The following is a 14,101-nucleotide window of genomic DNA, read 5'->3' as shown; positions in this document are numbered from 1 at the left end:
GCTTGGCTGTCGGTACAAATTTGAATATCTCTGTATGATATTCTGTGGTACCAAAGCCAATTTGCTGCTCTTTTTATGGCTGATAGTTCAGCCTGTAGTGGACTACAATTATTCTGTATCCTAAAGCTTATTTTAGTTCCAAATTCAGGGATAAAAATGCCACCTCCAACTCGTTCCCCTTTTTTAGAACCATCCGTATATACCAGGAGGGTTCTTGGGGAACTGTTATCCTCCGGTGAAGAGTTTTCGGATATTGTGTATCCGAAGTCCCTACGGAGGAAAGGTTTGGGTATGCAATAATCAATATTGCCCGGGAGGAAAGATGTTTCCCTCATAATAGCCGCATGGCCGTATGGCCTGTGTGTCCAAGCATTTATGGCATCAAGTCTGAGGGCAGTGATGAGTGCCAGTTTTCTGGCTATCAGATCCGTTGGGATCCAATTAAGCATAGCGAATAGAGATTTGGTTGAAGTTGTTCTCAGTGCTCCTGTTATAAGGATTGCTATCCTTCTCGTAAACAAATGTCATTTTATTTAAATATTGGCATAAATGGTATGTATAAAAATATGTTATTTAAGAAAAATATTTTACTTATATATTTTTTCTATTAAATGTTAACATATTACACAATATTGTTTTATATTTTATATTAAAATTGTGTAGATAACGTGATTAACTAAACAAATCTCTTCCGGAACACTTATGAAGTATTTACCCGGCTGGCGGCAACTGACTTCTACGTTATGGCTTAATGTTAACAAATTAAACGATATTGTTTTATATATACACTATGTAGATAAAGAGGTTAACTAAAAAAAGTCTGTTCCGGAACGCTTTATATAGCAAAACCCATATGAGGTATTTACCCGTCCGGCGGCTGCTACATTATGGCCAAATATTGAAAATTACTCCGCCGGAGTAGAATTATCCATTCGCAACAAATATTCATTCATTCGTAATATAATATTTTCATGAATATGTACTTTTTTATGTTTATTTTTCAAAAAAAAAATAAGTTTTACTTAACTTAAGGCACTTACTTAAATTTTTCAAATTAAGCCGCCGGAATAGAATTTTTCGTTTGAAACAAACATTATTCAATTCAGAATTTATTTTCCTCACAAATTTTAATATCCTTATCTTTAGTTTTTAATATAATATAAACATTTTACAAAAATTTTTCATCAAATGAATTCGCCGCACTTATTGTTTTTGTCATTTACGAAAACCAAAAGCAAAAACAAAATACATGGGAAATGTTGTTGTTGCAGAACTGCCACCACCTTATCTGAATTCGCCTTGGTTGGGTTTGAGAGAAAATTGTTTTAAATGTAGTTTGACAGCTTCGGGCTAAATTTCCGTGGACAAAAAAAAACAATCAGCTGCTGAAATGACTTCACCTTATTAGTTTCGTCATGGTTATCACGATGTCAAAGTACACTTGTAAAACATGAAAAATGTCAGTTGTTTTTTGTAATTTTACGTTTGAAAAAATTATCAGCTGGTCTTGTGAGGTCATTTTGAATAATAAACTTTGATTGAATCGAAGTAAACAATGTCACCAAGCAACCTGTCGTTGTTAAAAAATTTTGAATTTATTTATGAAATTAAACAATTCCCCTGACGTTCTGGAAATATAATAATCAGTTAAAGATCTCATAGAAAAGATGAGTTTGAACATTACTGAAATTTGTGAAAAACTGCAGTTGCAAGACCGCAGAGCCAAAATCTCTACATTGGAATTTTTGCAACAAAAGTGTTTGGACAAGAAAGATAGCGCCGATTCTGAGATACTGTTAATTTTCGATGAAACCTATTTGCACTTGCTTAAATGTTACAGCGATCGCTTTGAAAGTGTACGCAATCAGGCAGTAGAAACTATCAATATGTTTTTTGAGCGTTTGCCTCCAAATGATTTCCATTTGGTTAATATTGTTTCTACATTAATGGAGCGCATGGGTCAGCATGAAACTCTTGAGGAAAGTGAAGAAATTCGTTTGGTATTTATACAGCAATTGTTAAAATTAGAAAATCGTTTTATAGCAACCGGCAATAAAGACAGTCTGCAGGATTGTTATGAAGACATTGTTCGTATTATTGTAAAAGCTTTAAATGATCCATATCCAGCTGTTCAGAAAGAGGCATGCACATGTGTTGCTGTATTAGCTGCATCGGCAGATAGTTTTGCATTTAAGCCTTTTTCGGAGCGTTTGGCTAAAGCTCTATATGGAATGTTAAACCACAAACATTCTCAGTCACGTATTGCGGCTGTTAATGCATTGGGTTTTGTAGCCTTACACATGGATGCTAGTGGTGATGCTTTGTCGCGTTTGATAATGGAAATATCACCACTTCTGATGGATTCTATGCCTCTGGTAAGGAGGGAATGTGGTGAGTTAGGCGCACGTTTGTTATTGGAACTACGTGACCGTTATTCGTACTTTGAAAGACTTATTCCTTTGGTTCTTTGTTGGTAAGTGTGTAAGAAATATAAAAATATAGGTATATCTGTGTATTTTTATGTCTGCCTCTCTATACGCCGGTGTATGTTTTAGATTGGCTGTAAATGGGTTTAAAAACGGATATAGGTCTAAGTTTTAAAAAATAAAATAATAAAAGAAGTTTTGGTAGAAAATATTTTATATAATTTTTTTATGCTGTCAGGATAAATAGATGTCAAAGGTCTTGAGGTCCATTAAAAAGGACACAGGAACACGAAATGAAAACCTAAAAGCGCGGGTTTTTTCAATAAAATTTATAGTTTCAGTGTCGGACGATGAGACTTAACACTAATTAATTAATTATAAAAATACTCAGTGCTAAAACATTTTCATAATTTTCCACTTTTAGTTTAAAAGATGATTCACCTGAAGTACAATCATACATTTTACCTTTGTGGGAAAAATGTGGTAAACAGTATTATGACGAAAACGAGACAGAGCTAAGCAAACAGGAAATAGCTGATCTAATACCTCCAAACTATCCACCAAATATAAAGCGGCCAACAATCGGTTGTCGCGGTATAGTTCAGCGTTCACTACGTCTATTAAAATTAATAATGAGAGAATCGAATGATTGGAAAGAAAATGTTCGTTTACATTCTCTAAAACTATTGTATCAATTTGTTTTACATGCCGAAAAATCTATGACTGCTAAATTCTTTGAGATTTATGAAGATGTTGCAAGAGCAACGAGAGATGTTGAGGCAACAGTGGTGGAAGAAGCATTCAAAGTGTCTGACTTAATGGGACGTCTTTTAAATTATGATGATTGGTACGAACATGGTTTCGACGGTTTAGAAAGAAATGCCAAAGAAGGCTTTTTAAAGTGTTTTTATTACATGTATACCCCTGCTTTGGGTGTAAAATTTGAGCATAATTTGCGTTTATCGAAATTGCTCGCACAACCGGAATTTTCTCAAACTTTAAAATGTAATTTCCAGTTGTATGTCTTAAAAATGATTGATACAATATTAGAGAAAGTTAAAAGTGCAGATAGTGAGCAGGAGGATACTATTGATTTGTATAAAAATATTTATTGCGCTACAATTAAAATAATGTCTTTATCTTTCGAATCTGAACAATTAAATTCAGAGGAATTGCAAACGAAGGCTCAGAATATATTAGTAAACATTTCCGATTGTCGTAAGTGCAAATTAGACGATTTGCACGAACAATTCTTTACGTACGCCTTAGAGTCAGTTCAAGACATTGATGCACAGCTAGATGCTTTAAGTGAACCAATTTTACTTTTATATGGATTAATAAAACTGGTAAAATTTCGTCAAACATATTTGAAACAATTGCAACAAAAGATTAATTTAGTATTTCAACATTGTGCCGACGAGTCCAAAGTGAAAATATTCAGTGCTGTATCCATTGCTATGTTAGACTGGAACAAAACGATGCGTAGAACTCTAACAGAAAGTTGTGAACTTCTAAAGGAGTTTATGCTAACAGTAGTAGAAACTCATCTTATTTGGAAAGCAGGTGCAAACGCCGAAGCAATGCGTTCCTTAGCTACTGCAACATTATGTTCTCTGTCGCAAGGTGCAGCAGAAGAGGCCCCATATGTTTTACCATATTTTGCTAAATACTTTCCAGCACTCTTGGAAGATCAATGCGTTTCTACACGGCACTATGCCATAAAATGTCTATATAATTTTGGTGAAGTTGATATTGAACATTTAAGACCTATTGCTTTTGGTAGGCTTAATCAAGAATTTTTAAGAGTAACTAATACAACTTGTTTTCTTTTGTAGCTTGTTTACAGCGTTTAGACGATCCTTCATCTGGAATACGTATATTAGCAGCTTCAGTAGTTCCTCAACTAAAATATATTGAACAGGATGAGAGCAATGATAATCGAGACAGTGAAAATAATAAAAGCAATTGCTATAAAAATGATGTTTGGTTGTCCTTTGTTAAAAATTGTTTCGATTTATTATTTTTACATTACGATACTCCAGAAGAACGTCTACAGGAGGCCATTAAAAGTAAATACATTAGCATATGCTGAACTTTTTGTTGTATTAACTTTACATTTAATGGAGACAATATTTTTTTTATATTTAAAAAAAATTTTAACATTATCTTAAACATTCTTTCGTTTTAAGATAATTAAAATTTTATGGTACACTGCTAATAATATATTTTTCTTCTACAGATACCATAATTGTTTTGGGCAAACGCCATCCGAAAATGTTAATGGACTCTTACCAACGCACCTTGGCTGCTACACACAATTGTTATAATTTAAAAGAACTTGAAAAACATCTACCATTAAATTAGATTCTCTTGATTTTATTAAACTACTCTTCTACGTTTATACTATAGTTTATTTTAAAATAAATTGTTTAAATTTTAACAAACAAGTTGGGTATAAATTTATTTTCCTCTACCACATTGCTCTTTGGACGCCGGACAATTTATTGTAGTCAGCCAGATGACGCCAGACAATACGACTTAAGCGGTATTTGTGTACAACACCGCGGGAACGTGACGTAAGGGCACAACGTTCGCGAACACGAACTAAACAAGAATCTCTGGGGAAGGCGGCTATTTCAGCATCAGCCACTTCTCTCAACTCGGCAGGAAGTATATCATTTTTACGTAGAGCATTAACACGTAAACGATCCTTGGCATTTTCAGCTACACATTTACGGCGTTTGACATCCCTAATCATTTTCCAATCGGCATATTTTGTACGAACTTGTTGGAACTGTAAGATTTTCGATGTAAAATTAAAATACCATTATTAAATTGTATATGCGAACTTACACCGCATCCCGCAAATTGTATGGATTGGCTGACAAAACTTCCAACACGGGCCAAAGAATTCATTTTGTTCCTTGATACTAGACAGCTTTTGCTTTTCCTATCTAAAATTTTAAAAACAATAATAGAATTGAGGTTAGATTCATTAAACAGCTGATTGCTTTTTAGTGTTGATACTATAGAGAGCCCTGCGTCGACAAATATTAACGGTGGCGTCGACTGACACTAAATATTTCGCCGGCGGAAGTTTAACGAGAATCGGCACAGTGTACACTTAATAAGGTAGCCTCGTCCGTACAGTCATCAGCTGATACAATCTTATCTGTCAAAATTCCTGTTTACATTAACAAAATCGCAAAATTTTAAAAACTAACTAAACTCCTATATTGTTTTTATTTGTTGTTTTTCGTTCGCCGCATACAGATTCTTTTGACAGATGGGATTATTTTACACTAACAAATCGCCAGTTGTTTTTGTATTGTTGTATTTGTTGTAGCGGCGAGGCTACCTTTTTAAGTGTACACTGCTCCTGTCTGTTCTGTAAACCGAATCCGAATACATATATTAGCATACATCCCATCAACAAGGGTGGCCAAAAATTCGATTTGATATTTATATAATGCATACTAAGATGATCATTGCTATTTATTAAAATTGTGATGATCCCACGGAACCAACCTATTGATTCTGATTCTAATAAACTTTTTTTATAAATGATTCATACCCAATAAGTAGGGTTCTATAAATCGACTATAAATCGGACAATCGACTTTTTGTCGAAAAACCTAAAAAATACCAATTGAAGTACGATAAAGTACTAAAAGTAAAGATTCTCATTTACTTGCATCTTTAAATGCTTAATTTCGTGTTTCTATTTTAAATTTTTATAGAAAACTCAAAAAATACCAGTCGAAGAACGAAAAAGTACCAAAAATCCTCATTTACTCCGGGCTCTACATGGGCTCAATTTCATGTTTCTAGGCTTAATTTTAAAGAAAACTCTAAAAAGTATCAGTGTAGAACGAAAAGGTACCGAAAAGTCCCTTTCTTATTAATTTCATGTTTCGATTTCAATATCATAGAAAACTCAAAAAGTACCAGTTGGAGGATGAAAAGGTACCAAAATATGTCACATGATACCATGGTTCCAAATAACACCCCATTAGCATATTTAGTGTTTCTAAATCTAAAAATTTTATCTAAATTTGATAATTGTGTTTAAATAAAATCAAATTTTCCATTTTTCCCCTTTTGTTAATTTTTTTTCACTATTAACGAAACAAAAATTTAAATTAAATTTGACCTGGTTCGCACTGGGAAATTTTTGTTGAGAAACATTTGATTTTGTGTGTGAAAGAAAGTGATGGTTGATATTTCTTTCTCTCACACACAAAAATCAAAGGTTTCTCAAAAAAGTTTCTCAGTGTGAACCAGGTCTAATAGAACTGAGTTTTGTTTTATGAAACAGCTGATTGGTTTTCAGTGTTGGTTAACGAACAAAATAAAAAAAAATAGTTAATTTTGTTTTTTAATTAATAGTAGAAAGTTTAAGAAATTAATCCGATATGTGTCATTAAACGAATTTATTGATTTATAGATTCACTACTTTGAATAAATATATTATAAAATAAAAATTCTTAATTACTGTTCAGTTATGTATTGTTTTTTGATTAAATGTCAGATATATATTTTTGCATTTTGACGTTTCTCTCGTCATTCGTGCATGTGCATATTTTCCGTCGTTGGTATTGGTTAATTTTAGAGGTGTTTTTCATTGTATGTGTGTGTATTTTGTGTGATTCGTTTTTCAATCATTTTCCAACTTTGAGGAAACCTCGATTTGCTCGTGGTTTCCACGGTACAATAGATATAAAGAAAAAATATTGAAATATATAGTGAAAAATAGAAGAAATCCAGCGGAAAATTTTTACGCTATTAAAAACAGGAGTGCACAATAGCCACTAATAATCGCGAATATATTTTTAAAGAAATTAACAAAGTGGTGGTGGTCAAACACATCAAATAAAAGCGTGCTTTATAATACAACCAACGTTCGCAGTAGTCACGGCAGTCAGCAGTGTAACCGGTGTTTGTGAAAAAGCAGCAAAAGTTTACCAATAAATAGACCAGGAAAAAAAGAACAAAATGCCTTCCAGCAATCCACTGCCTCCCAAAGAGAGTGCGCTCTTTAGGAAATTAATGGTAAATTATTTTATTAAATGATTAAATATATCAAAATTAAACACACATACCCCATACTTTGTATATGTGCCCAATCTTCGTACCTCTCTACATATGTACATATAGCAAATATTTTGTTTTGTAAGATTAACTTATAAAATACTAATTGTTTGCTGCAGATACTATCTAAAATGAAGCAATAAATTAACTTATTTTGATAAAATGAGCTGCTGTTAATAATAAAATCACTTTTTGTTATTTATTTTCGATTTTAACAAATAATGACTTATTTGCAAATTCATTTGAACATAACCTCAAAGTTGAGGGTGCTACCTAACTTGGCCCCCAATAGTGAAACCAAAAATTACTTAAACATTGTACAAACATGAATGTATACTATACATGTCAACATACAATTCATATTTATATACACTTTTATTTGTTATTGATGTTAACGATAATGATGAAGATTTTGGTAATATGTGTATATTCCAAATGTATTATTGGAAAAATTAAAAAAAATCTTTGTGGTGAAAAAAAAGCTGTGCATAATATTTACACATTGACCAAAATTTATTTCTGAATGATTTAGATGTAAAAAACTAAACGTTTTAGTACTTTTAGTTTAATGAATATAAGTAAATATAGATTCCTTTATACATACTTAGATATTATATCCACAATTTATTACTTATTACCAGTTGTTAGAATTGTTCTTGTTCTTTATTTTGTTTTTTTGTTTTGCGTACAATATTGCAGATAATCCATTACTTATCTCTTATGTAGTAGACGCTATATGGGCAAAGAAGCCAGTAAAACTTGCTTTAAATTTACAACGTTCTATTTATAGAAATTCATATCAAGACGAATGTTGTCAAGAAACAAACAGGTGCATATTGCTAAAGATGCAATAAGATGTCACGATTTTTTTTTAATGACTAGAACCAAGTAGGATGGTTTGGTGGCGTTTGATTATAAAGAAAACTACACCAGTTTAGAATATCTTTGGGTTAATTGTGGATAAATGCTTCAAAAAATTGTCGATAAATGCTCTAAAAAAATGGAAATACTTATTTGGGAAAAATTTTTTTTATTTTCGAATTGTTTTATTTTATTGGTTTTGCTGATTGAAACTTATAATTTAGTTTTAATTTGCAAATATGTAATAGTAGGTTAAACATTGTTAAAAACAAAATTAAGATTAAGCTAAATTAAAGATGTAATGTAGATTATTTATATCAGAAAATTTTGCAATAGATGACTGTAAAAATATTAATTTTTAATTTTATAATTTTACCGAATTTGCTACAATCATTTGAATACTTTTCCAATACTTTATTGTATTATGATATTTTTGTATTTTTGCAAATGTTGATTAAAATTATGAACATCTATATTAAAACATTGTGATTGACAACTAATATTAATATCTAGGGAAATTAATTATATACCCTACACAACTATTGTGGTTTTATGCTGATTTTTGTAACGGCTAAAAATAACATTTCGTACTGGATCCATACAGATCAAATTAGCGGTAGACGTTTAATACATAGATTTTTTTTGGTTTATTAATTAGTCTATACCAAATGCTAGAAATATATGTATTAATTGTATATAGAATTAGGCCAATATGGATCACGATGTAATCACGTATTAATTTCGGTTTGATTTTTTATAATATAAAGCATGGAGAAGAATATGCGCATAAAGACAATTTTTTAAACTGATCCGTTTGAACTTAATTTTGATGTTTGAAAGAGGACTTGCGACAATTATGGACTTAACGCTATTAGTGGACATAAGTATCATATAGCACTCAAATTAGTATAATGTTTAAAAGACAAATAACTCCATAATTTTTATAGTATTAATTGAGTGCATTCAAAAGTTCATAATTCGTAATGTCCACATGAAGTACAAAATTATACAGAAAAAGAATTTAAAATGTAATTGAAGGTAATCAACAGTTCTTAATTTGGAATCGCTAAGTTATAAACAAAATGCTTATTACGAAGAACATTTTCTTTAGGGGTTAAAATAATTAATGATTATGATATTTAGATCTAAATTAAACCAAGGACAAATATTGCAATTTTCCATATCATAATATTTTGCAGTAGTATTTCATTGCTGTATTAGTATTTCTACAAATACAGCAATTAAATCTATAAAGAACAGTTCTCTAATATTATATATTTCGGCCTGCCATATTTTTTTTTAAAAAAAAGTTAATTAATAAAATGTAAAATATAATAAATAAATTTTTATTTTATTATTTTAGAAATGTTATGAAATGAAACAATACAAGAATGGTCTTAAATTAGCCAAACAAATACTTTCGAATCCAAAGTATACCGAACACGGCGAAACATTGGCCATGAAAGGTTTAACTCTTAATGGTTTGGGACGTCGCGAAGAAGCCTATAAATATGTGCGTTTGGGATTGCGTAACGATTTGAGATCGCATGTATGCTGGCATGTGTATGGTCTACTGCAGCGTAGTGATAAAAAATACGATGAAGCCATTAAGTGCTATAGAAATGCCTTGAAATGGGAAAAGGATAATTTGCAAATTTTGAAGGATTTATCGCTGTTGCAAATACAAATGAGAGATTTAGAGGGTTATAAAGAGACTAGACATCATTTATTCAAATTGCGCCCATCTCAGCATGCATCTTGGATCGGTTTTGCTATGAGTTATCATTTGTTGGGGGATTTAGAAATGGCCAATAGTATATTGGATGCTTTCAATCAATCGCAAACATCAGTGGTAAGTAGTTAGATGATATGACATTCAAAAATGTTTTTACTAATGTTTGAATATATTTTTCAATGCAGGAACCCAATGACTACCGCCATTCAGAGTTGTTACTTTATCAAAATCAAATATTAGTCGAGGCCGGTAAATATCAGGAAGCTTTGGATCATTTGATTAAATACGAAAGTCAAATGGTCGATAAATTGGCCGTTCAAGAAAGTATGGGCGATTTGTACATTAAATTGGGTCAACAACCTAAGGCTGTGCCAATTTTTGAGGAACTTATACGTCGCAACCCTGAAAATACTCTTTATTATGGACAATACTTCTTGGCCAAACAAATCGAAGATGTCGATAATAAATTGTTAGCTTTCAAAAAATTGCAAGAGACTTACCCTCGCGCAATGTGCCCTCGCCGCTTGCCTTTGGATGTGGCTACTGGTGACGCATTCCGCCAGGTCTTAGACGACTATTTGAGACGTGGTCTACGCAAAGGAGTTCCGCCACTCTTTGTCAATGTTCGTTCATTGCATTCGCAGCCGGACAAGGCGGCAGTTGTGGAGAAACTCATATTGCAGTATTATGAAAATCTAACCCGTTCTGGCCACTTCTCGCGTGAAGATGCCGACAATAATCTACCCGTAGAACCAGCATCAGCTGTCGTTTGGACGCTCTTGTTCCTAGCTCAGCACTATGACTACAAGCGTGAGACAGATAAGGCATTGGAATATATTAATGCCGCCATCGAGCATACACCGACCCTTATTGAATTGTTTATTGCCAAGGGTCGCATTTACAAACATGCTGGTGATCCCGTGGAAGCCTACATGTGGTTGGATGAAGCTCAGAGCATGGATACCGCCGATAGGTACATAAACTCGAAGTGTGCCAAGTATATGTTGCGTGCAAATTTGCTTAAGGAAGCTGAAGAGATTTGCGGGAAGTTCACTCGTGAAGGTGTGTCACCCATGGAAAACCTCAATGAAATGCAATGTATGTGGTTCCAAACTGAGTGTGCTTTGGCTTATCAGCGCATGGAGCGTTGGGGTGAGGCTTTAAAGAAATGTCATGAAGTTGATAGACATTTTGCGGAGATTATTGAAGATCAATTCGATTTCCATACGTACTGTATGCGTAAGATGACAATGCGCGCCTATGTGGGTCTTTTGCGTTTGGAAGATGTGTTGAGACGTCATCCATTCTACTATAAAGCGGCCAAGTGTGCCATAGAGGTAATAAAATACACACATTTTGCATGTCTATGTAACATGTATTAATTGTACTTTTGTTTGTGGTTCTAGGTTTACATCAGACTATACGACAAACCTCAGAAATCTGAGGAAACTATTGAGGAAAACGATATTGGTAAGTACTCTTTATTTCCATCTCATACTCCTTAATCTCGTTTACATTTATATCTTGTTTACTTCTCCTCTAGAAAATCTACCACCTTCGGAACTAAAAAAACTTCGCAGCAAGCAACGTAAAGCCAAAAAGAAAGCCGAACTCGAAAGCCAACAAGCAGCTCAAGCACAAATTAAACGTGAGCAACATCAGAAATCGAAACAACAAGCCAATCAGGAAGCGGATCCCGAAGCCCCACAATTGGATGAATTAATACCCGAAAAATTGGAACGGCCCACTGATCCCCTGGAAAAGGCTATAGAATTTTTGAAGCCTCTCCAGCAATTAGCCAAAGAACGTATTGACACGCATTTGTTGGCTTTCGAAGTATATTCACGCAAAAGCAAAATTCTTCTTATGATTCAATCGATTAAACGCGCCCGTGCCATCGATGCTGAGCATCCAGAGGTACATCGTTGTTTAACTCGTTTGATGCAGGTACTGCCAACGTTGACGAAGGATTTGAATGCAAACGTTAAGACGGTCGTGGACAAAGCCATTCAAGAACTGATAGGTACTAAGAGTGTTAAACAATTGAACGATGAGTTCATTGCGAAGTACAACTCTTCCATAGCGCATTTATACGAAGCAGCACGTATTATGTACGATTTGGATGCTAATAATCAGGAGGCGGCAATTAAGTTAATTACCTCTTTTGATGTAGAAAAACTTAAACTAGAGGTAAGTTCTTTTTTTAAATTATACCTCTTATTTTAATTATATAGTTTTCGATTACACGATTCAATATTTTTGTTTTTTAATATTTTAGGAAGCGTCAAAGATATACGAATCGCTGCGCGATGGTATCTTTGGAAATTGTGAAAATGCGGTGCAAAACTACAAAGAAACCTGTCATAAACGTTTTAAATATGCTCGTCTATTTCGTGATAATTTAGAGGAAGCAGCAGTTTCAACAAACACCTCTGCAGGCAAGGATGCTTCTGATAATCATGTGGAAAATCAAGTGTCGGCTGATTTGTAATAACACTCAGCTAAATATCATTTATCACTTTTTACTACTATTACTACAACAAGAACAACTTACAATTAATACAGTACTCCTATCAAGTACTTCGGAACATCTGCGATGGATCGACTAATCGAATATAGTGATGGAACTTCTGCAACAATAACTACACCGACAGGACTCATTAACTAAAATACATACTATACTACAAACGTTTTTAACACCAAAAAATCCAAACTACAACTTATAATTACGATCACGGGAAAACTGCTGCTGTTGATGATGATGAATAAGAATAAAACAAAATATATACAATGAAATAAAATGCAAAAGAAACATCAATAAATAAACAAAAGAAAACCACAATTGCAACAAAAAACAACTGAAATTAAGCTTAATTTTTTATGTATAATGTAGAAAAAATGGAAAAGAAAATGTTTTAATCTTATCTATATTTGGTTATAAAACTGAACTAGTTCTTTTACAATATACATTCATTGAAACGTTTTATTTTTTTTTTGTATTTTCATTTGTTTTTACATTTCCAAATACCTGCATCATTATCGATCTATTAATATAATTTTAAAATTATGTAAAACTTAAATTACAATTTTTTCATGTTTTTATTTAAACTGCTTCTATGAGAATTATGAGAATAAAGGAATTTCAAACAGTGGGGGAAAGAAGTAAAATACATCAAAATTTAACAGCCTCATGAAAATTATACAAATGCAATGTTTACACAACACCAACACATACATACAACATACAAATCAAGTACACAAAAATTTAATATTTTCAATTTTATTTAAACCATTCAATACAACACATATGCATACATATTTTATAGTATATAATATGAAGTAAATACATACATAAATAGATTATAAAAAAATAAATAAAAACCGAAAAATACTAAAATCAATAAAACAACAAAATCGACCGCAACTTCTTATTGATAAAAAACAAACTAAATTTTAATACATATATTTTATATATAAACAACAACAATAAAACAACAAATATTAAAAGCCCGAAAATAAAAGAAATAATAAATAAATGCAATTCTTAATTACAAATTGTAGTTAAGAAACAATTAAAATGTAAAAATATATGTTAGTATCTGTGTTTATGTGAATTCAAAGTGGTAATTAATGAATGAGAAAAGTGTCGTTTTGTTCTATGGTTTTGATTTCCAAAATTAATTTTAAGAGAATAAGTGGGACTGTTCAGAAATATATGACTGCACCAGGGTTGGCAAAATTGGTACGATGGTACTTTTTTTTAAGCTATTTGATGTGCAAAAGTACCGTAATACTCCCGAGTCTTATTTAATACTTTTAGGGCTACAATCTCAATATCCGATTATCGTTTAACCGGTAGTAAATCTGTCTAAAATAATTTTTTTGTATGGGAAGTTTCAATAAATCGTTTTGAAATAACAAAAGAATTAGAATATGGGGATAAAAGTTTCTTTAAAATTTAAAATACTTTTGGCACTTTTTCTCGAAA

The 14,101-nt window shown here is 32.2% G+C and overlaps 3 protein-coding genes across 4 annotated transcripts; 2 read left to right on the top strand and 1 right to left on the bottom strand.

Annotated features, from left to right (window-relative positions):
• The first annotated feature begins 1,420 nt into the window (after nt 1-1,420).
• Nucleotides 1,421-4,870, top strand: LOC111680625 (dynein axonemal assembly factor 5). Its single transcript, XM_023442296.2, has 4 exons — nt 1,421-2,473; nt 2,851-4,205; nt 4,262-4,495; nt 4,666-4,870. Exons 1-4 carry the CDS (start codon nt 1,668-1,670, stop codon nt 4,788-4,790), a joined length of 2,520 nt encoding a protein of 839 aa, XP_023298064.1. The 5' UTR covers nt 1,421-1,667; the 3' UTR covers nt 4,791-4,870.
• On the bottom strand, nt 4,782-12,881 carry LOC111680626 (28S ribosomal protein S14, mitochondrial). 2 transcript variants are annotated; one of them, XM_046945581.1, is made up of 3 exons: nt 12,668-12,881; nt 5,280-5,380; nt 4,782-5,220 (listed from the first exon to the last, which is right to left on the bottom strand). In XM_046945581.1, exons 2-3 carry the CDS (start codon nt 5,340-5,342, stop codon nt 4,897-4,899), a joined length of 387 nt encoding a protein of 128 aa, XP_046801537.1. In that variant the 5' UTR covers nt 5,343-5,380; nt 12,668-12,881; the 3' UTR covers nt 4,782-4,896. The 2 variants fall into 2 exon arrangements, with proteins under 2 accessions (XP_046801537.1, XP_046801538.1); XM_046945582.1 differs by lacking the exon at nt 12,668-12,881 and adding an exon at nt 8,122-8,227.
• Nucleotides 7,012-13,193, top strand: LOC111680634 (N-alpha-acetyltransferase 15, NatA auxiliary subunit). The gene is made up of 6 exons (XM_023442307.2): nt 7,012-7,478; nt 9,742-10,230; nt 10,299-11,450; nt 11,520-11,583; nt 11,657-12,303; nt 12,392-13,193. Exons 1-6 carry the CDS (start codon nt 7,422-7,424, stop codon nt 12,602-12,604), a joined length of 2,622 nt encoding a protein of 873 aa, XP_023298075.1. The 5' UTR covers nt 7,012-7,421; the 3' UTR covers nt 12,605-13,193.
• Nucleotides 13,194-14,101: the final 908 nt, after the last annotated feature.

This window comes from Lucilia cuprina, chromosome 3 (genome assembly GCF_022045245.1).
Source record: "Lucilia cuprina isolate Lc7/37 chromosome 3, ASM2204524v1, whole genome shotgun sequence".
NCBI classification, from domain to species: Eukaryota; Metazoa; Arthropoda; class Insecta; order Diptera; family Calliphoridae; genus Lucilia; species Lucilia cuprina.
The sequence above is the reverse complement of the archived record's forward strand: the minus strand, read 5'-3'. Positions and strand labels throughout refer to the sequence as shown.